The sequence below is a fragment of the Clytia hemisphaerica genome, unplaced genomic scaffold (genome assembly GCF_902728285.1).
Source record: "Clytia hemisphaerica strain Z4C2 unplaced genomic scaffold, Clytia hemisphaerica genome assembly, whole genome shotgun sequence".
NCBI lineage: Eukaryota > Metazoa > Cnidaria > Hydrozoa > Leptothecata > Clytiidae > Clytia > Clytia hemisphaerica.
In genome coordinates, this window is record NW_027103595.1 from 1,463,058 (window position 1) to 1,487,240 (window position 24,183).

Genomic DNA, 24,183 nt, shown 5'->3' on the forward strand with positions numbered 1-24,183 from the left:
TTTTCTCAAGTCAGAAAATGAAAAGTTCTTTATAAGCACACACGATTTCAGACTCAATGTGTAGACATAAAATCGCTGGAGGATTTTGGAGGAAAGTATCAAGCAATAGAGTTCACCTTAAGGAAAACATTGATCGAAAAATCTTATCATTTGATGAAGGATTGCCAAGTTTACAGGCCTTTTTTTAGTCCAAATATTTTCTTACACTGATGTCAGAAACAATGAATCTCGTCTCATCTAATTTCTAAAGCTTAAATGAGCCAATAGGATTTCACCTATGGATAAAAGAGCTCATTAAGAATGCACGATATATGAGATTATGAGCATGCATACACCGTAATTTTTTTAATCGTAGGGCGAGCTTGGTTACAATAGCATACTTCTCCTGTTTCTTTATACCTCCATGATTATATCTCTATCTCACTCCAAACTTTTGAAATGAGGCATCTCTCGTGGAGAGATAAACTTTTGAATAACATATATTTTTATATGACATGATATACTCTCGTTAGGCTGGTTACTTACAAATCGTTCTACAAATTCTAAGTAAATCAAGGATGAATTGCATCCTAGTTAAACCAAACTAATTTCATAAAGATATCATACAAATATGATTTATAAAACTCTTTTTACCTAATCAACGCTGACTGACCAGTTTGCGCTCATTTATGTGAATTATTCAACTTAAAGATTGAAAGCCTTTTTCACCTGTGCGAATGCGTGAAAAGTTTTAAAAAGCCACGCGAATGCATGAATTGGACCGTTGCGTGAACAGAATTGTGCAAATAATTGTGCAAATTTCGAAAACAAATTGCGTGAATTTTGAAAAAAACAAATTGCGTGAATTTTGAAGAAAAAAAATATATTGCGTGATTGCGTGAATTGAAAGTCAGTCAGTCATGTTGTCAACTTAAGGCATCAAAAGCAACATGCAGAGATTCCAATAAAAAAATCATCTGACCTTGTGCATCGATGCTTTTGATCGCCGAAAATCAAGCTTTGATAACCGCAGGCTGTAATAGGGTTTGAGAATGATAAGTATGCGTTTCTTGTGTTGTGTGACTCGTGCTTCGAACTGTGCCTTTGAAAACTAAATGTCAGTGGGAACACGAAAATTAAATATTCTACTCCCATCAAAGATCACGAAAATTTCAAAATGTTTTCATCGCACTATTTGCTATAGCCAAAAAACAGCCAGAATGTCGCCGATATCTTGATCACGCCAAATTTAAGTAAATTACTTTCAAATACAGTTTAGTTAGCAAACGGAATGATATTGAACCTTAACACCTTCAAGTTAGTTGATGAATTACAGCTTCAAGAAGTTTTTATAGAAACTTCCTACCTGAGATTCAACGCCTTTCTTTCAGGAAAAGTTTCGTTTTGAATGTTACATTTTATAAATGTTTATGTAGTGCAGTGGTTATGAACCTTGTCTTGGGCTTTTCCAGAAAACAAATTGAATATCGAGGGGGGGGGAGGGGTGGTGGATAAAACATTTTTTGGAAATTTACCCACCCCAGATATTATGAATTTTGACCCCTCGGACAAACAGACCTCACCCCCTCAGAGAAGCATCAATTGAGCCCCCGAACATTCAAAATCACCCCTAATCAGGGTAAGTTTGCCTCAAAAACAAGGCAAATTGTGCAGATATATCTTTACCCATGGTCAAAATATCTCAAGAATTCATCAGTTTCACTAGTTCATCAATTTCATTTTGTATGTCACCTTTGCTGATATAGGTTTATGAATATCCTCCGTCAAGCAAGCTAGGAGTATATCAATCAAAGTTTTACTGAAAAAATTCTTGAGTGAAAGCCTCCATCTCACTAGAAGGAGTAGCACATATGGTTCACACAAAGTTACTTTGAAATTTTTATTAAATCTCTTGAATCTAGAATGTTGCACATGCGTAGTACGCTCAAACTTGAAATTTTAAGATACGATAGATTGAGGATAGTATCGAACTTACTCCAAATAATACTGCGTACAAAATAAGTTTTAACTTGAAAGAATGAGATATCGAAGAATCAAAGCCATAATTGAACACGGGAATGAACATTATTTTACATATGAAATGTCTGTAAAAATTTCATCATCTTCAATTAGGGAGAGAGAGCGCCGTCATGTGTTCAGGTTTTGATACAAATTATGTTTTTCACAGTAAGCTTTACTTACTGCTGCCGATAGTCTTCTTTTTTCAAACACCTACCCTTAGTGGGACTGAGATTTGATTTTCTGATTTTTCCGACCTTTACCGGGACTTTGGAAATCCAAAAAGGTACACTTAAGGGCAGCACATACTGTACCCTCCATATGCCGAAGTACCCCCCCCCCCCGGGCCCCATTCTCTCAGACCCACTGTGAACCCTTCCCACTGGAAAAGTTGGCAAAAATATCGTCCCCAGTGAAAAATTATACTCTAATGTTTGTCCCTGCCTGAAAATAACCAGATAAGCAAATTTTCAATGCAAAATATTGTGTTTTTTTGTCCATCCCCACTGAATCTTCTAGCTAGAAAACAATCAAAGCCAAGTCTTCAGCCATAAGGAATATGTGAATATCAAACCCCATTGATTATTGGTCTGTTATTCTTACCCTCACTGGCTGATAAATTATCACCGGGTCTGTGAGAAGGGAGTGTTTTATGGCGTGGGAACACTTACAAAGAAGAAAGTATATGGTGGATATCAAACTTTAGTTAACAAAACTCTTCATCGCCGTTAAGATAGATGACGAAATTGATACCCAAGTAGTTTTGAAATTAAACTTTTGAGCCGAGATTCACCACCTTCCTTTCAGGAAAAGTTTCATTTTACGATTCAACTTTAGTATAAATTTATGCATCATCTCCAGAAAGTGAGCCAGCGAAATTTTTCACCACAAAGAAAGATGACAAAGTTCCTACTAAAAATTTGCATATGAAACGTCCGTAAAAAGTTTCATCATCTTCAATTAGGGAGAGAAAGCGCCGTAATGGGTGATCCAGCTGATCCACAACGAAATGAGTGAAACAGTCGACGGAGTTTTATGTCCCCGTCAATATAGATGACGAAAACATGCTCTAAGGAGTTTTCAAAGGAACTTTTGAACTAAGTTTCACTACCTTACTTTTTGGAAAATTTCCTTTTGTATGTCATCTTTCATATAGGTTTATGAATATCCCCCGTCAAGCAAGCTAGGAATTTTTCAATAAAAGTTTTTATACTGAAAAATTTTTTGATTGAAAGCCTCCATCTCACTTGAAGGTGTTATTGTTAAATACATATTGTTCGCACAAAGTGACTTTTAAATTTTTATCTTACTATACTAAATGAGTTTATGAAAAATGTCTGTAACGCTAGCCCAGTAACATATGTTAAGGTTTCTAAAATTTGAACGCCGCGGCTGGAAAACCTATCCACCTTCGATACAAAAAGTCTCGCGCTAAGTTTGACAAGCGTAGAAAACTCGGATTAGAGAAGACTCTACACTGCTATTTGTAAACGAAAGAAGTTCTGACGTCAATTTCATGAAAATGTACGGCGACGTCACAAAGTTTCAAATAAAAAGGTGTGGCATTTTTGGGGCACGATTTCGAATTATTTTATATCAGCACACGCAACAAAATCCAACATTGTTGTTTGATGATTAAACTTCTAACATTATTTAAAAAGGTTTCAATGTTGGTTGCATTGCATATGCGCCGGTCTTAAGCTGTCCGCATGTGAAGCCAACAAACGGGAAAACCTTCAGTGCTCAATCGCAAAGCGCGAGCCTCTCCTTCACAACTAAGGCTTTTTTCTTTCCTAGAAGCAACCCTCTCACCACCTCAGACGCCTTTGGGCGTCTGCAACGACGGGTACCCTCGATAATTTTGACAGGGTCACTATGGCATTTTATTGAACACAAGCTTCCGTTATCTTAAAAAGACATATCATCGTGGCTTATACAGACACAAAATTTTGACCAATGTAGAAAGTTTAGAAGTATAATTTTTATTATTGTGTTCGGCATTTTAAGCCAAAACGATGTCAGGCATTAACCCACATTATAGTATTTTAAAGGCTTTTGATGTGCAAGCGAAACTGTTAACCGGCGTTTGCGACGACGGGAACCGTCTAGTATACTTTTATATGTTTTTATACACCTAAGCTAAATGACCTACCGTGCGTGTGCGTGCATCCCTTAGGGTTACTTTTTCGAACTTCCCAAAGTGTACTGTACAAGTCGAAATGAGCAAAAATGAGAAAGATTGTACTCTAAGGGTGTAAAATTTGAACACCGATAGGATAGATTTTTATATCATTCAAAGGAGGTGGAAATGGAACACTCTCCGAAATTTCAAATGGAGCATTCTCATAAAGGGTAGATACCTTCTTTGAATGACATTTGTATCTGAAAAAAACAATTAAAATTCAGAAACAACTCATGTTTAAGCTAAAAGTCAAAACATACAAACCAAGAAAAATCATATCACACACAAACTCAACGCGACAAGGACAAAAGTAGTATTATTGAGACAAAAAGACGTTTTAAACATATATATGCTATTTGCTATAGCCAAAAAACATCCAGAATCTCACCGATATCTTGATCACGCCAAATTTAAGTAAATTACTTTCAAATACAGTTTAGTTAGCAAACGGAATGATATTGAACCTTAACACCTTCAAGTTAGTTGATGAATTACAGCTTCAAGAAGTTTTTATAGAAACTTCCTACCTGAGATTCAACGCCTTTCTTTCAGGAAAAGTTCCATATTGTATGTTACATTTTATAAATGTTTATGTAGTGCAGTGGTTATGAACCTTGCCTTGGGCTCTTCTAGAAAAAAATTTAATACCGAGGAGGTGGAGGATATAAAAGTTTTTTGGAAATTTACCCATCCCGGATATTATGAATTTTGACCCCTCGGACAACAGACCTCACCCCCCAGAGAAGCATCAATTGAGCCCCCGAACATTCAAAAACAAGGCAAATTTTGCAGATATATCTTTACCCATGGTCAAAATATCCAATATATCCTCCATCCTCCCATGTACAAAAAATTTCCAAAAGAGCCCCTTCCGTGAGGTTCGGGTTCGATTCCCACGGCTGTGATTCACTTGGTATGTGGATGTACCTTCTTAAAAAGGGTTGTATATATAGTTCTAACATCTTTGGTAAAACTTTTCTTAAAAATATTGTTTTCGCTTTATTTACGGTTACACTGGATAAGCAACAAGTGGTGAACAACCTGCAACATTGATTATATAAATGAACAAGGTCAGCTTTAAAGAAAATGTTCAAGTTTTCTCTAGTTTTATACGGCCCACAAACTAAATTTAAACGAAGTCGCGCAACATAAGACTTATTAAAAACAACTTCGGAGCAACTTGCGATGTCTCTCCAAGATGGCCTAGAAATCATCTTGAAAGAAAAGGGCAAGTTCTTCCGTAGCTTTCAGTGGTTCAATAATTTCACTAGTTCATCAATTTCATTTTGTGTGTCACCTTTGCTGATATAAGTTTATAAAAATCCCCCGCCAAGCAAGCTAGGAGATTGTCAATCAAAGTTTTACTGAAAAAATTCTTGAGTGAAAGCCTCCATCTCACTAGAAGGAGTAGCGCATATGATTTACACAAAGTGACTTTGAAATTTTTATTGAATCTCTTGAATCTAGAATGTTGCACATGCGTAGTACGCTCAAACTTGAAATTTTAAGATACGAGAGATTGAGGATAGTATCGAACTTACTCCAAATAATACTACGTACAAAATAAGTTTTTACAGGAAAAAATGAGATATCGAAGAATCAAAGCCATAACGGAACACGGGAATGAACATTATTCGCGAATTCAAAATTGCCTTTGATATTCTTCGAAGAAAAAAACAAGATAAAATCCGTCCTTTAGAAAGCTCAGCCAGTCCTTTTTAATGGACGTACATCTGATTCGAAACAGATAGACAGCCATTTTTAATGAAGACTTCACTTTTACAAAGCAGCGTGACTCTTTACCCCCATCAGGTAGATGTCAAAATTCACCGAAAAGCTCGGAAAAAGCGTCGTAATGGGTGAAAATCCAGCTGATCCATGGGTGATTCAGCTGATCCACAAGGAAATGAGTGAAACAGTCGACGGAGTTTTATGTCCCCGTCAATGTAGACGACGAAAACATGCTCTTAAGGAGTTTTCAAAGGAACTTCTGAACTAAGTTTCACTACCTTACTTTTTGGAAAATTTCCTTTTGTATGTCACCTTTCATATAGGTTTATGAATATCCCCCGTCAAGCAAGCTTGAATTTTTCAATAAAAGTTTTACTGAAAAAATTCTTGATTGAAAGCCTCCATCTCACTTGAAGGTGTTAAATACATATTGCTCGCACAAAGTAACTTTTAAACTTTTATATACTTTTATATATTTTTATATACCTAAGCTAAATGACATACCGTGCATGCATCTCTTTTCTCGAACTGAGTACGAGTCGAAATGAGCAAAAATGATAAAGATTGCACTCTAAGGGTGTAAAAATTTGAAAATCTGACCACATCTTGCCTGAAAAAGGTCCAGCATTTTTCAAGAAAATGCACTGATGATAGGGTAGATTTTTATATCATTCAAAGGAGGTGGAGATGGAACACTCTCCGGAATTTTAAATGAAGCATTTCTCATAAAGGGTAGATGCCTCCTTTGAATGACATTTATATCTGAAAAAAAAACAACTAAAACTCAGAAACAACGTATGTTAAGCTAAAAGTCAAAATACTCAAACCAAGAAAAATCATATCACACACAAACTCAACGCGACAAGGACAAAAGTGGCAAAACGACAAAATCAACACACGACACTGAGATAAGAAGACGTTCTAAACATATATATGTTCTCATCTTAGGCCTCAAAAAGCGACAGGCAAAGACAACCAGATGAGAAAATATCATCTGTCTCTGCATTGATGCTTTTGATCCCCTAGAATCAAGTTTTGGTGTACATAATAATGCACGTGGATAGTAATGCTGAGAATGATAAACATGAGCAAACCTCCGGTAAACTGAACTACAGTGGAAAAGCGAGAATAATTAAAGAATCAAAGTGATAACACAGTAGGTGAATGAAAATCATTTGCCATCTCTGTTATGCCTTTTTAGAAGATTTTTGGCCGAAAACTGCTACTTCTAAGGTATAAAAAAGCAAAGGGACGCCGAAATTGGGACGAGATGGAGTTTTTACAAGCTCTTATTCGATTTGGTTGGTCTTTAACCAGTAATAAAACAATTTTGTTATTTTTTCTAAAGAACTTGTCATTTTTGTTACTTCAAATGACCAATTATTGAAGTATCTTATAAAAACACCAGCTCATCTTTTGAAATTAGTAGTATTTTAGAGCTTTTTATATTTCTGTGCAGGTCGCTGGAGGGGGGACACTGCCCCCTGTTACAACGCTACTGATTTTGAGAGGCTTCCCAAGCGGCACGACCGTAGTGCAGTGGTAGAGCATCCGGCTACGGTGTGTAAGGTTGCGGGTTCAGCCCATTGAGTTTAAAGCCCGAAGGGCTAGAGTTCAATCTCTAACCTTTCTCAGGCAAGAAAAAGTGAAGCCTTAAAAAATGCGCCGCACTTTTGACGACAGATTGAATCTAGCAATTCCTTTGTTTACGATTGATATTTTTTTCGAAATTTAGCGGTAAATTTTAGTTTCAATCTGTTATTTGTGTAAAAACCAGGCGAGACGCTCAAGGCCGCGCAACTTTGGTAGGATTTGTTGGCTTCAAATCCTACCAAGGAGATTGACTTCTAGCCCTTCGGGCTTATACTTCATTGGTTCAGCCGGGTCATACCAAAGATTTCAAAAATGGTACTTGGTGTCTCTCTACTTGATGCTCAGTTAAGAGAAGGATGTAGAGTAAATGGAGCAATCCAAGGAGAAAGAGTGGCGCTCTCACCTACCTTCGGGTAGTTAGCTATCGAAACAGGAGCCTTCGGGTCACCTCTGACTGCAGTCGCAGACTTACTTACTAGTGACACCTCTATCCATGCCATCACGCAAAATTCACGCTGTTTATTATAATAGCAAAATTCTTTCAGACACATTCATCGGGAAATTTAAGTTAACATAGAATTTTGCACCTTTCCACCTTTGCGCCTTCAAGATAGACGATGAAACATTGCTCGAAGATGTTTTCTTAGAAACTTCTGAGCTAAGATTGATCATCTTTCTTTCTGGAAAATATTGGGTTTTTATGTTAAATTTGATATAGATTTATGTATTTTCACCGCCGAGCAAGTACAAGAGATTTCCTGAAATAAAATCTCTGACTTAATTCCCTACCTCACTCGGCTGTGGAATCAAAAGGCACGCACTACCTTCTTGAATTAATTGAAGCATTTCTTTTGAAGTTTCTTTTAATCTTAAAGAATAAAGTTTTTCAACTTTTTTTTTAAAGATGAAGAAAGTCTTGAAGAAGCTAGATATCAAACTTCTTCAAGAATTTGCGACTTCCCCAATGAAGATACAATTCAAACCTTAATGTTGACAAACCGGACCTGTCGAAAATACAAAGAACACTATTTTGACATACATGATGCAGGCCCGTTGCCTCAAATTAAATCTACAAAGGATTTGAAAATTTTATACAGATCAAGGCACAAATATGTACTTTTTTCGTCAAAAAACAGTCAGTTGAAATTTGCACCTTCAAGATGGATGACGAATCGTTTCCTAAGATGTTTTCATAAAAAACTTCTGAACCAAGATTCATCACCTTCCTTTCTGGAAAATTTTGGTTTTATTTATTAATTTGGTAAAAGACTTTTGAGCAAGATAGCAGCTTCCGAAGCAAAAAGTTTCTCTGAAAAAAATTCTTGAATGGAAGCCTCTATTTCACTCAAAAGAGCAGCACACATGGTAAGTCCACACTTCTTGAAACTTAAGATGGTTTGATGATAGTATTGAACTGTAACCATATTCTACATACCAAACATTATTTCCTACAATGGAAAAGGTGAAACTTGGGATGAAAAGTGAAAACATCAAAGTCATTTCTTAAGACAGCAAATAAAATTATTCACGAATTCCGAAATGGCTTTAATTTCTTCCAAAAAAGCGATTTCCCAGATGGGAAAAATACAATAGAATTTCAGCCGCACCGGTAAATTGAGTTTGATTTAAAGCACATAGAAATTCAATGGAAAAAAACTGCACTTCAAAACCATTGCCACTGAATTTTTATGATTTTAATACAACTTGATTTTTTGGGCATGGAGCAATAGAATTTGTATCCCCGTTGGGTTTTCGATAGAATCTTTCATTCTTACTGTGGGAAGAATTTCTACCGGCTATGTGACACAGGGGTTAACAATTCAATCAAGAATATAGAGAAATAAACATTTCTTATAACCCTGTGTCACAGACCCGCTCGGAGCCCAACCCCACTGGAAAGATTAACAAAAATTTCGTCCCCGGTTGGAAAATACCTTAGAATTTCAGCCCCACTTGGAAATTAACTTTTATTTCATCCCCAATCTAAATTCAATGTTTAAAAATTTCACTTTAAAACCATTTTCACTGAATTTTTTAACCTTGGAACAATCTTCTATCTCCATTTCAATAGGAATCTTTATCCCCACTGAGTAAAAAAAATCCACCGGGGCTGTGAGACAGGGTTGTCTTCTTCAAAGCTTTATATTTCATACCTTTTTATTGTGTAATCTCGAAATCCTCAAAAAGTCACTTCGTGTTCTTTGCTTGTAAAGATAAGATGAATTTTGGATCTCTAACAAATTTATGAATGTTGATTTTCTTGATTGACGTCAAATATTTTATGATTTCTGACGTCACAGCAATACTTTTGATTTCTAACATTTACAATTTTTCATGCCTCTCAAGCTTAACAATACAATGATGACAGTGGAGTCTCTTTCCCAGCTGGCACACAACGTTGTTTTAACGTTGATCTAACGTTAAATGGACGTTGTGAACGTTTTTCTAGTTTTCAACAATAAAGTTGCCAGGATATATTGACCTGTTATCATGGATATTCAAGATTTTAGAATGAGTTTGATTACCTATTGAATATTGCAATATTGGAATCAATCGATTGACTATCAATTCAAAAGTTTTATAGCTTCATAGGTGTCGAGTGGGAGAGTCTGAGTCAATCTTTACAAACATTCTGTTATCAAAGATTAATTAACCTACACCAAAATAAAAAAATTTAGAACTTCTTATATCTGAGACTTTTTTATTTTTTGTAAAATTTTGAGCTTAAATTTACAGGCTGAAACTTGATTTACCTACAGGTTTGAGTCCTTTGCTGTTTTAGTGTTAAGTCAGGTCTATCTATGTTTATACAACATACGTGGATGGATGTTATGTTGACCTTTGAACCGCTTTGGTTTGATATCCACCGAACAAATGCATCCGCCGTGTTAGAATACTGCATCCAAAATTCTTTTTTTATAAAAGTAGATATTTGGTGATGTCAAATAAAAGCATCAATTGACGTCAGTTTTTTTTTATGTTTTTCCTTTATTATATTATAGAATAACACTCAGGTTTTTTAAAGCGATTCTAACGAATCATAAATTTACTAAAAATAGTCAAAATAGTCAAAGAACGACAAATTTCATAAATAAGGTAGACTGGAGTCGTTCGTTCGTTCCTGTACAGTAGTACATGCGTTATATGATAAAACGATTATTGTTATGTTATTTAGTTCGTATAAACTGGAAGAATCCGATATCCCCGGCTAGCTACGCAGAAACTTGCGTAGCGAGAAAACAAAGGGTTTTTTCTGAAAACAAAAGAAAGTTGTTCTCGGACGGGGGTGCTTCCGTTAAGAAATTGGCGCACGAAAGGACAACAAACTCTCAAAACGAAAAGTTTTTAACATATAAATCCATATATTTTTTCTAGAAAATTTTTTAAAGCGGGGAAAAACACAATTGCAATATTCACTTATAGGGGTCAATGGTTCAGACGACAGTTTTTGTAACATATATGAGTGATGTTCAAACTGAAAATGAAAATATATGACTAATAAATATTTTAATTGAACAAAATGTACAAGATAGATATGCTTGACAATTGATAGCTTAATTTGAAAATAATTAATGAAAAATGTTTGATCTGAAAATATAAGTCCACTTGACCTTAGCATGCATGAAAAACAAAATGGCCGCCTGGAGTATGCTGCGAAAACAAAATGGCTGCCAGCTGGAAAGAGTGAAAGGCAAAAATAAAAAGCAAAAAAGCAAAACCTACCAGCCTGCCAGCATAAAGCATTGTGAAAAATGTTTGAAAATTCAAAGTCTGAACTTGACTTAAATGATGACCATTGAAGACATGCAAGAACCTAGACTAGTTACCTCATGTAGCCTATACACCAAAATATGATGATGTCATCAAAAATCTAAATGTTAGACTAGCTATGAAAATGAAAATGTAAACAATGATTGAAATTTCCCTAGAATAAATCCTGATGAAAATGAAAATAAGTAATCCTAATGATAAATAATTTTTTTGGTGTTTATTATTATATAATACAAGTTGATAAAAATATTAAAATTGACGGATTTTTCCGCATCTTTTGGCTTGCTTAAAGGTTTCTAGACGACTAAAATTTGTTCCCTCCATTACTTTTTGCTTTATTTATACTATGTTTGAATTAGTTGTCTAGCTTGCTAGAATATAAAGAACGACAAATAGCCCTTGACCCAATGATAACCTGATAATAGTATGATATCAGAGGTGCTCAAAGCAATTTTTTCAGAATATGAACTATGAGAATGCTAAGCAACTGAAGCCACCCTAACTCGAAAATTGGAGCTGTTTATAAAAATATTGTGTATCGATTCCACGATTTATTAGAATACACTTTATAAGAATGTCCATGATGAAAATGGCCAAAAAATTAAGAATATGGTAAGAATATCACCATCATGGAATTTAGCAACTGAACCTAAGAATGGCATTTTTAATGCATTTTAACCTGTAGATTGCCAATTTCGACCTTAACCTAAGAATACTGTAAGAATATTTATGGATGATTTTTGCCAAAAAGTTAAGAATATCCATGATGAAATGAAAAAACACCATTCTTATAAAAAAAAAAGCGTGTACCATGATGATATAAATACTACACAATGCCGATTTTAAACAAGATGGTTTACACGTTTTGTTTATAAGAATTGCTTTTTTTTTTTCATTCCATCATGGATATTTTTAACTTTTTGGGGAAAATCATTCTGAAATATTCTTACGGTATTCTTATGCTATGATCCAAACTAAGCCTAAATCTAACATGTAAAACATACCTCAAACCGAGATTTGGCTTTTTTTGTAAAACCTTAAGTATTGCTGGGGAATAATAAGCAATTTCCAATTGAAATTGTTTTAAATGTGGCATTCTAAGGTGCAGCAGCCAAATTCCATGATGACATTCTTAGCGTATTCTTATTTTTTTTGGCCAATTTAATGGTGAATTTCTTTAAAAAATATATTCTTATGAATAAATCGTGTACTGCAAGGACTTTATATATTGTATATCATATCTCTGTCTCTCGATGTCCCTATGTGAAATTTTCGGTTAGAACAAAATATGGAGAAAAAGATACCAGATTTGATGTGATCAATTCTTGATCGACATTATTGCACCTGAATTATCTTTCTTCTTAAAAATCAACGGTCCCTTAAAAACATTTTTGAGGAATTTGTCAATTTCATCTATTTTTATATAGCTTCTGACCACTTTCTCATCGAGATCATGATCGTATTTTAATTTCTCATTATCCATTCCGTTGATGCATCTCGCCCGGGCTCGCTTTTCATCCATACTGTTGGCATATTCGGTATATTCAACGTCGCGAAATTCTCGGAAATGAGAATTCATTTGATAACGGCATTGTACCTTTCTTGCACGTTTTGGTCCACATTTGAAGCAGGAAAACCAGCCTTTCTTCGTCTCCTGCTTTGTCCAACCTACATCGATCAATTCGGGATCCGATTTGTGTGCGTGATATATCAAATGCATGCTGTTTACAAGATACATGTATACTTCATCTCTTACACTCCAGTCGTTCAATTCTGAACTTATTTTACTTCCGAAATAAGTTGTCGAGCCATCATAACCACTGCTTAATTTTTTTCCGTCTCTTCTGAGCGCTCGCTGAGCTTCACAGTAACCTAAAACACTCAATACATAATTATGAAACATTCGAAGATTAGCAAAAACACGCACAATTTCTTGTGTGGACCATGAAGAGTCCTTTTTATTTTTGTATGCCAAACTAGCTTTTGTTTCCCAATCACTTAATTCCATTGTTTTTTGTTTTTCAATTAAATTAAGTTTATCAGCAAAGAGAGCAAACTTCTTGAAACTGGACTTGACATCGCTGCATCGATAATTTATACAATTCTTTCTCCAAAATCCTTCTTTATGCAAGAGACAATCTGCAAGATTTCCTTGCATTTGACTTAGTTCCCCATATAAGCGCTCATGATCGATTGCAATGACACTTTCATCGACATAATTTTTAAGCTCCTCATATTGTGAGTTGATTCTTTTACTAAGCAGTTGGAAGTTCTTGTGAATATCTTCAACGAAAGCTTTATGTTCTTTTGTTTGTTTAATCGAGCCTATAAGACCAAAAATCCACGAGGCTACACCTGCTACTGGGCTTACCACAGCAAAAGAAGAAGATATCTTTTCCAAGCCGCCAGCTACATTTGAAGACGCAGAAACTATACCGGCAATCCAACTTTTAAGTTCGCCACCTTTTGTTAAGCCCTCAAACACGCCATAAGATCCATCACCATGCTTGTCAAGAAATGTTTTCAAACTTTGCTCAATCAAACCCTGGTCTACTGAAACTTTTTTATTCGTGTTAGATGAATCAACAAGGTAATTCTTTAAATTTACATACGTGCTCTTGCCATTTTTATCTGGTTTTGGCTCAAAATTGGGTATTAGTTTCTCTTTAACTCCGTTTGATACACCCAAGAGAAAATTTAACAGGAACATGGTTATGATTGCTTGACGGGAGTCCATATTCTGATTTTTTTATTTTCAAAAGATTTTCTGAAAAGAAAAAATTCATTGTGTCATATATTCTATTTGTCTTTCTCATGCAAGAAAAAGTAACATATATTTGAGCAATCTGGGGATGAGTTTTATTTTCAATCTGGCGTATGTGTGGAAACGACGCGGGTTATAATTATCTCCCAATTTTTGTCCTCACTGAAATTAACCGAATAAACCAATCCTCACTGCAAAATATTATGCTATTTTCCCCATCCCTACTGAGTTTACTGACTTGAAAACAATTGAATTCAAATCCCAGCCATAAAAAATCTGGGAAATAAATCTGGCTGAATAATCCTAATAGGTTTATGAGAAGGGGGTGCATTGTTCTATGGTGTACCTTATACGTCAAAAACGTTTGTATCTCTTGTGGTCACACAATATCCATTAAATAATGGTGCTCAAAAATTTTTTGGTCCAAGTCGGCCTTATGGGGCCGGCCAAGGGTCCCGAAAGTCAAATTTTGAAAAACAAATCAAATCATGATTTAATCCACCAAAAAATGTTTTTTTTCCAAATTTGAAGTAAAAAGCACTTTTTAATCAAATAATAGGGCCATCAAAAGTTATGGCCTGAACAAGTTTGCCCGATCCCGAAAAGCCATTAAAATTTTACAACATTTTTTGACCAACAAACACTACATTTGACCCTGAAAATCACATTAAGCTACACGTTTTTTTTAAGAAACTAGTTTTACCAAGCAGCCTCAATGTTTCTTAAGAAATTGGCGGCCTTTTTAGCCTTAAATGTTTCTTACATGTTTCTAAACTATTTGTTTTGATTGGAAGGTTCTTAAAAAAAAACGAATTAAAAAATATGTTATTTTCTCATTCTCAGCCTCAGCATGTTTCTTAGATGTTTCTTATTTTTTAGGCATTTTGAGCCTCATGTTTCTTAAAAGTGTGTTTCTTAAGTTAAAAATAAAAAAACGTGTACAGTATGTGGCCCCCAAAACGGCGATCAAATTTGAAATTTCTCTCAAATCTAGATTTTGGGCATAAATTGATTTGATAAAATTTTTACAGTATACCCCTGGTTGTCAAAATGCAGGTTTGTGGCCCCCAAAACGGAGGTGTAGTTAAAATCAAATTATTAAGCCCAGTGGTAACAGGGGGAAAAACTATGAACATATTTGTGTTTCCCCTTAAATTTACGACCCGATGGATGTAAAATTTATGATTTTTATGAAATATTTAAAGATTTTCGATATTGCAAAGTCCAAACTAAAATTTAGAAATTTTCAAAATGACAATTTTGATTTAACAACGTCTTAATCAAGTTTTTGAAAACAAATCTCTTTTGGAAATAGTTCCATTCATGTATGGAATAAGCTGTGAAAATTTTAGAAAAAAAGCTTAACTGAAACTGAAAATTTAAAGCTTTAAAGATATTTTTCTCCTATATTTTGCAAAAAAATGACAGAATTTGCCGTTTTTGCTGATTCAGCGGAAAATTTTATATATAATGTTAATTGTTTGTTATAAACTATTAACTCAAGGTGATAGGAATAAAATTCCAAGATTTTTTGCTTTTTCTCATATTTAGAATTTTCGGTTTTGTCAATGCTGATTCTAGGGCTCCAAAATACTGGTTGACCTTCAAGATGCTATATCCTTTACCCAGCCTCTAAAGTCACAGATGTATTTGTATTTTCTGAACGGTATTAGGTGTATAAAGTTTCCTATACCCCGTTTTCATAACTTATTTTCAATATCCAAGGAGCTAGAGTGAGTTATATGCAATTTTTATCTAATTTTGGTGTTAACATATTTCCTTTAGACGCAAATATGTTATTTTGAATCTGCCTCAAACCAGCAAAAACATGCTCATTTTTAAGTATAACCATCATTCTTTCAAAATAAACAAAAATCGTTTATTTCTGATAAATCTACAAGTCAGAATCTTCATTTTAATGAAAACCTCCGTTTTGGGGGCCGTCTCCGTTTTTGGGGCCATATACTGTACCGCGATTTGACCAACCCACCCGGCTAATTTCATAACTCTAGGCTGTCTAAGGAGTCTAAGGATATGAAAACACCATCAACACCGAAGCCGAAATGTCAATATCTAGGGTCGTAGCTGATGGGCTAAAAATCCAATTGTAATAGTAGGAGGTTTAAATATTGTACACGTTTTTATAAGAACAAACTATATAAGAACATAAGGCTTCGATAGCCAAAATATTAAGAACAAGTTAAGAACATTTTAAGGCTTTGCAGACTCTGAAATGGCCAATTTATTAACCAAATGGACGAAAGTACTCACAAATGGTGAAAACAAGAACATGTTAAAAACATTTTTAGGCTTTCAGCTCAAAAAGTTAAGAACATCCTAAGGCCTCTCAAAATTTGGATGCTCCCATAAAAAATGTGTATAAAGTATAGAGATCCTCTCAGTAGAGTCTATGATCACGTCTGCCATTACACCTAAAATTTTTTACAAATACTCTCTAAAATACCTTTTAATCATACCATCACACTAAAACCATTTGAACCATTTTTTAATTGAATATCGAAGACAATTCAAAAAAATATGAAAGCCAGGTCAAATGACCCTCCAATTCAGATGGATTTGCTCTGTTAGGTTTTAAGCACTTTCTGAATAGATTTTGTATGGCCAGTGAATAATGAATATGCCTGAATATTGTGGGGGTGTTTTAGAGATGTCCATGATATGCTGTGTATGAAACGCTTGGCCAGACAATTTTTGCTTTATAAAATTCCAAGAAATTTAACATCAACTAATATCAAGAAAAGAAGTTTGGAAGTACTTCTAACTCTTATTGCGCACCCTTTTCTGAAGTTTCAGAATTCTGTAGACTAGCAAACTAGTCTGTTAATTCATCATGTCAGAGGGAGGGAACATAAGGGTGGTGGGTGTTGTTTGCTGAAATAGGATTTGCGTAAGGGAACGAGAAAAAATATGTCAGTGATAGTTACCAATTACCTAGTAAGGTTTAGTACCTTCACAAAAATACCATTCTATGTTTCAGATGTGCATTTTTTGTTAAATTTAGTTTCGATCCTAACCTAAGAATACCGTAAGAATATTTTAGGATGATTTTTTCCAAAAAGTTAAGAATATCCATGATGAAATGAAAAACACCATTCTTATAAAAAAACGAAAACGTGGGTGTCTTATTGGATTTAAAGTCAGTTAGGTACCCTAAAGTCAGTTAGGTAAAAATCATCGCATGACTATTCGTTTCTCTTGGATTGGAAATGTTTTACCAGAAATAAGATTGACATATAAATTTTTATTTTTCTAGTCCTGTTTAGCTTTGGAGCTCAATTTTTCAGTATAGGTTACAAAGGTTAAAGATCGACTATATGCAATGAAAAGTTTTATTTTCATCAATTATCCATTAAAAGTGAAGTAAAAATGTAAAAGGCTCTCCAGAGCTGAGATAATTCAATTTAAATTCTGAATATTGAGGGCGTCTACGATTTGATTTTCAGTATGCAATTGAGATTTCTCAGATCTGGAAAGCCGTCACAATCAACGTCGCGCAAAAAAAATTGAGCAGGACTGGTTTTCTTAGGCTAAGATATTTCAATTTGAATTATGATCTAATGAGGGCGTTTTTGAAATACGATGCAATTGTCATTTTAGATTGTAAAAACTAAAGCATTCATACTTTAAGATGGTGTTAATTTGTTAGAAATCAAATTGAAATACCCAAACTTTAAAAAGCCAGTTCAAGCCAAAGAAAATATTGAAAAATAATGTTTTTCGATCAATGTCCGAAAAACATAACATACATTCAACCTTTGCAACTTTTGTAACCTATGCCTTTAAAAAGAGCTATAATCCTAAACAGGCAATTTTTATTACAAAGATATTAAAAAATATATATAAAAAAGTATATAAATGCATGAGTTGGTTGAGAATACGTGCTGTCCTTGGTTTAAACCACCATTTAGGCGGCTATTTGGTTTGCCAGCATTTGAAGGTTCGTTGCAATACATATGAAAACTTGTTCCCAAAAAATCGTAAATTTTTCGTATGCGGTTGGCTCTGGTTGCTTCCAGAACCAGCTGAAAGCAACAGTCGCGTTTTGAGTCAGCATTGTAACCATGGTGATTACATAATCAATTGCATCTTGGCAATATTCTAAGATGGTATCCATAGTTGTCGGTTCAGGTTCTTGCCAAAAACCATTGAATCTGGAAAAAAGAATGATAAATCAATTCAAATTTCTTTAAAAAATTACAATAAAGAGAAGTAGTCATCGTGATTCAGAGCTTGAAGCTGTGCAACAATTGGTGAGGGATTTATATTCTTTTATTAGAGACTTCAAAACCATTACCTAATATTCCTCAACAGACTTTGACTGTCGAATATTTTTCCTAACAGGGAACAGACTTTCCAATGTGAAGTTGGGGTCTTGAAGGGTTTGTGACATGGAGGTTTAGTAAACAATCTAGACTTCCTGATCACCTTTTTCTCAGCTGTTGAACCCTCTACATTCCTGTTAAAAAGGGGATTTAAATGTCGTCCTCTTGACAATGAAACCGTCGATGCATTAAATATTACATCTCTGTGTCACAGACCCGGTGGGACCCCCTACCTCACTGCTGTTGCCATTGAATTTTTGTTCTTGTAACAATAGAATTTTTATTCCTGTTGCGATGTGGATAAAGATTTTCAACCCCACTGTGAAAAGAAGTTCCACCGGGGCTGTGAGACAGGGATGTAATATTAAAACGTATTCTAACTTTTTAACATAACAACAAATTCTGTAAAAGTATTTTAACCAATTGAGCAGGGTGCTACAACCATCATAAAATCCTCTACTTCCTGACAAAACTGGTGAAACAACCAGTATACTATATCTAAAAAAAATTAAAAAATGAGAAAAATCGCATGTTGAGCCAAAAGTAAAAACCTTCAGATCACGAAAAAAGAAATCATATCACCAACTCAGCGAGACAAGGACAAAAGTGGCAAATCGACAAATTATCACGGCGAAAAAACTAAAAATCATCAAAAATGATTACAAATTCAAAAAGCCAAAACTGACAAATCGACGAACAGACAATCTTACAATTGACAAACGACAAAAAAAAACAAATTAACAAATTTAGCGTAGAGCCGTAGAAAAGGACCATACTCGATTTTGAATCATTGTCTTTAAATCCCTAAACATATGGTTTATCAGGAGGGGAGCAACTTCTTTGCAGACATGTTCTGGACTCGATTACCAGCTTCAAAATCACCGCAATTCGGATGAATCAATTTACGATGTCTCTAGTGCTGGTAAACGAGTCCTATCAGCAAAAATGTTCAATAAGAATCTGAAAAGAGCCTTCAAAGAACCCAAGCATGACTTATGTTGCTTTTGCCAAAACCGAAAATTGCATTTAGAATTGACCTATCGAAAAATCAACAAACAGGGCTACATGAAATTACACGAGAGGATATAAGAACCGCAACATGTTCCCATTAGTGTCACTATTTCAATCTTCAAACATTCTAGGTTAGCTTTTTGTTCAGATCCTAACAAAATAAGACGTCTCAGGTAATCATTTTCTCCGCATAATTCATGCACCCTTTTCAAACAGGGTCCACATGAAATCACACGAGGGGATATAAGAACTATAACATATTCCCATTCTTGTCACTACTTTAATCTTAAAATTTCAAACACCCTGTGTCTGCTTCTTGTTCATACTCGTACCATATGGTTACTAGATTCGATTATCAGCACCCAAAAATATCTGGATTGAATGATTCAATCTAAGATGGCTTTGAGTCTAATTACTCGAAACCAATTAAACAATTGAAAGTTTAAATGTAACAAAAAATTGATTTTCAACTGATAAGGTTATACTTAGTGGATGGGTATATCCTGTCATTATTTCCATCGCAGAATTTTTGCATCCCTTTTAAACAAGGATGTCAAAAAGTTCAAGGCGATGGATAAAACAACCATAAAATTTTTCAATTTATCTCACTACTTTAATTTTAGGATTCCAAACATCTTCGGTTAGCTTAAACACTTTCAAAATACGATGTTTCAGGTCATTATCTCCACCGCATAATTTATGCATCCCTTTCAAAAAGCGTCACAGAAAATTACGCGTAAGGACACACAAGGGCCATAACATCTTTACATTCGTGTCATTATTTCAATTTTAGGATTTTAAACTTTCTGATCAAGCTTCATGTTCAGATCCGTACCACATGTTTACTAGTTTCGATCATCAGCACCAAAAAAGACCTGGTTTGAATGATTCAATTCAGGATGGTTTTGAGTCTGATTACTCGAAACCTCTAACAAACCCATCTTCATGTTCAGTCCCGTACCTTACCATATGGTTACTAGTTTCGATCATCAGCACCAAAAAAGACCTGGTTTGAATGATTCAATTCAGGATGGTTTTGAGTCTGATTACTCGAAACCTCTAACAAACCCATCTTCATGTTCAGTCCCGTACCATACCATATGGTTACTAGTTCCGATTACCAGCACCAAAAAAGACCTGGTTTGAATGATTCAATTCAGGATGGTTTTGAGTCTGATTACTCGAAACCTCTAACAAACCCATCTTCATGTTCAGTCCCGTACCTTACCATATGGTTACTAGTTTCGATCATCAGCACCAAAAAGACCAGGTTTGAATGATTCAATTCAGGATGGTTTTGAGTCTGATTACTCGAAACCTCTAACAAAACCAATAAAACAATTCAAAGCTTAATTGTAACGAAAAAATAGATTTTCTATCGATAAGGTATTCATTCACTCATTGGAAAAGTATATCAGATTATTGTTTCCATCGCAGAATTCATGTAACCCTTCAAACAGCAGGGATGCCAAAAAGTTCAAGGCGATGGATAAAACAACCATAAAACTTTTCAATTCATATCACTACTTTAATTCTAGGATTCCAAACATCTTCGGTTAGCCTAAACCGTATCAAAATAAGATATTTCAGGTCCTTATCTCACCGCATAATTTATGTATCCTTTTTCAAACAAGGCTACAGAAAATTACACGTAAGGACATAAGAACCATAACATCTTTCCGTTCGTGTCACTACTTCAATCTTAGCTTCTTGACTAGATCGTATATCAAAATACGATGTTTCGATGACCCCTTTCGAACAGGGCTACATGAACATTACACGAGTGGTTATAAAAACCATAACATCTTTCTATTCGTGTCAAAACTTAAAACTTAGGATTTCAAACATTCTAAGTTAGCTCCTTGACTGAACCATATCACAATACGATGTTCAAGGGTCATCATCTCGAGCCAGCCTCTAGTTGAGATCCGTATCACCTTGTGCCACGAAACTTTTTAATTACAAACCAACTTTAATCTTGGAGTTTCAAACGCTCTGTATCACCTTTCTGTTCATACCCGTACCACATTGTTAACTAGTTTCGATTATCAGCACCAAAAAAGACCTGGTTTGAATGATTCAATTCAGGATGGCTTTGAGTCTGATTACTCGAACCCTCTAACAAAAGCAATAAAACAATTCAAAGCTTAATTGTAACAAACAATTGATTTTCTATCGATAAGTATTCATTCACTCATTGGAAAAGTATATCAGCTCATTGTTTCAATCGCAGAATTCATGTAACCCTTCAAACAACAGGGATGCCAAAAAGTTCAAGGCGATGGATAAAACAACCATAAAACTTTTCAATTCATCTCACTACTTTAATTCTAGGATTCCAAACATCTTCGGTTAGCTTAAACACTTTCAAAATACGATGTTTCAGGTCATTATCTCCACCGCATAATTTATGCATCCCTTTCAAAAAGGGTCACAGAAAATTACACGTAAGGACACACAAGGGCCATACATCTTTCCATTCGTGTCATTACTTAAATTTTAGGATTTTAAACTTTCTGATCAAGCTTCATGTTCAGACCCGTACCACATGTTTACTAGTTTCGATCATCAGCACCAAAAAAGACCTGGTTTGAATGATTCAATTCAGGATGGTTTTGAGTCTGATTACTCGAAACTTTTAATTAAAAACTAACTTCAATTTCAAAATTTCAAACATTCTGAGCAATCAGCTTCATCTCAAAATACGTTGTTTCAGCCTGTCATCCCCACCGCATAATTTATGCATCCCTTTCGTAGAACAATAAAATTTTCCTTTTCATGGTACCTTTTTATTTTACTTAATCCCTAGGAAAACAAACATATCCATGGTATTACAACTTGTCACCGGCTTCGATTATCAGCACCAAAAAAAACCTGGTTTGAATGATTCAATCCAGGATTGCTTTGAGTCTGATTGCTTGAAACCTCTTGCAAAAGCAACCTCAAGTTTAGAATTTCAAACATCATCCGTCAGATTCTCATTCAGATCCGTACCACTTTGTTACTGGATTCGATTACCAACACTCGAAACAACCTAGTTTGAATGATTCAATTCAAGATGGCCCTGAGTCTCGATACTCGAAACCTTTAACTAAAAACCAATAAACAATTTTAGAATTTCAAAAATCCTGAGTCACAGCATTTGGACAATTTTCAGGGTGGAAGTTAGAAAGATTCTTCAATTTTCTGTCTACTTTTAGTCATTTTTGGCATTCCTCAGACTGTAATCTTCCATTTTCGCTCTAATAGGGTGCCAAATTTTCACCTATTCGAAATGAAAGAAACGTCCTTGTAAGCGATGTTTCTGAGAAGGCCGATATTTTCAACTCTTTTTTTTCAAACCAATGCTCACTTATCGATACTGACAGTGTTTTGCCACCTGAACAATTTCTTACTAACTCCAGACTCGATAATCTTGTATTTGAAGAAGAAAAAATCGAGTCTATTATTAATTCTTTGAATGTTAACAAGGCCCATGGGTGGGATAATATTTCTACTCGTATGGTCAGAATCTGTGGTAAGTCTCTAGTAAAACCTTTGCTTAGTATATTCAATCTTTCTATCAACTCTGGCATCTTCCCATCACAGTGGAAGAAAGGAAACGTGGTTCCTGTCTATAAAAAGGGAGACAGGAGCATAGCCAAAAACTACAGACCAGTGTCTCTTCTTCCTGTGTTTGGAAAAATATATGAAAAGTGTATTTATGATACACTTTACAGATATTTTGATAATAACAACTTATTTTCTCCTTGTCAGTCTGGTTTTCGGGAGGAAGATTCCTGCATTTCTCAGTTGTTATCCATAACGCATGATATTTATACAAGGTTTGACAAAGATCCTTCTCTAGATACCAGGGGGGTGTTTTTAGACATTTCAAAGGCATTCGATCGGGTGTGGCACGATGGCTTACTCTTTAAACTCAAATCTTATGGGGTGACTGGACCGTTACTTTCCTTAATTCGCAGCTTTCTTAACGATAGGCATCAGAGAGTTGTGTTGAATGGGAAAACATCCGAGTGGAAGCGAATCAATGCAGGGGTACCTCAAGGCTCGATTCTTGGTCCATTGTTCTTCTTAATTTATATTAATGATCTTCCAGAAAACCTTGAGTCAAAACCCAAGATCTTTGCTGACGATACCTCGTTATTCTCTCTTGTGATTGATCAACTCTTGAGCCTTGATGTACTTAACAGAGATCTCTCCAGGATAACTGTTTGGGCTCATCAATGGAAGATGTCTTTTAACCCTGACCCATCTAAGCAAGCTGTTGAAGTCTATTTTACCTGTAGACTCACTCCTCCTAATGCTCCAGTAATATCCTTTAATAACTCTAATATCGCGACCAGTGAGTACCAGAAACATCTTGGTTTAATCTTAGATTCAAAACTTTCTTTTGATCGCCATCTAGACGAGAAGATAAAAAAGGCCAATAAAGGAATTGGTCTTATTAACCGACTTCGCAAGCATGTGCCTAGGAGATCTCTACTAACCATTTATAAATCTTTCATTAGGCCTCATCTTGATTATGGCGATATCGTATATGACCGCCCAGGAAATGCTACCTTTGTGCAGAAGCTTGAATCTATTCAATATAATGCCTGCCTTGCTATAACAGGCTGTTTTCGTGGAACGTCTCAAGAAAAACTATATTCAGAACTTGGTCTTGAAAGTCTTGCTGACAGGCGCTTTGCTAGAAGAATGACATTCTTCTATGGAATTATTAACAATTTAGTCCCTTCGTATTTACGTAACTACCTGCCAGTAAGACTTACAGCACCAGGTGGCCTTAG

The 24,183-nt window shown here is 35.1% G+C and overlaps 1 protein-coding gene and 1 long non-coding RNA gene across 2 annotated transcripts in view; one reads left to right on the forward strand and one right to left on the reverse strand.

The window, feature by feature from the left end:
* The window catches only part of LOC136801658 (uncharacterized), a 67,829-nt gene that overhangs the window by 27,622 nt on the left and 16,024 nt on the right, over positions 1–24,183 (forward strand). The gene's annotated exons all lie outside the window — the stretch shown is intronic.
* LOC136801656 (mutS protein homolog 5-like) overlaps positions 17,720–24,183 on the reverse strand; it is a 63,438-nt gene continuing 56,974 nt past the window's right edge. Inside the window, exon 9 of the mRNA XM_067058300.1 lies at positions 17,720–18,211. Within this exon, the coding sequence (XP_066914401.1) occupies positions 17,965–18,211 (247 nt within the window). The 3' untranslated portion in view covers positions 17,720–17,964. The remainder of the gene's footprint in view (positions 18,212–24,183) is intronic.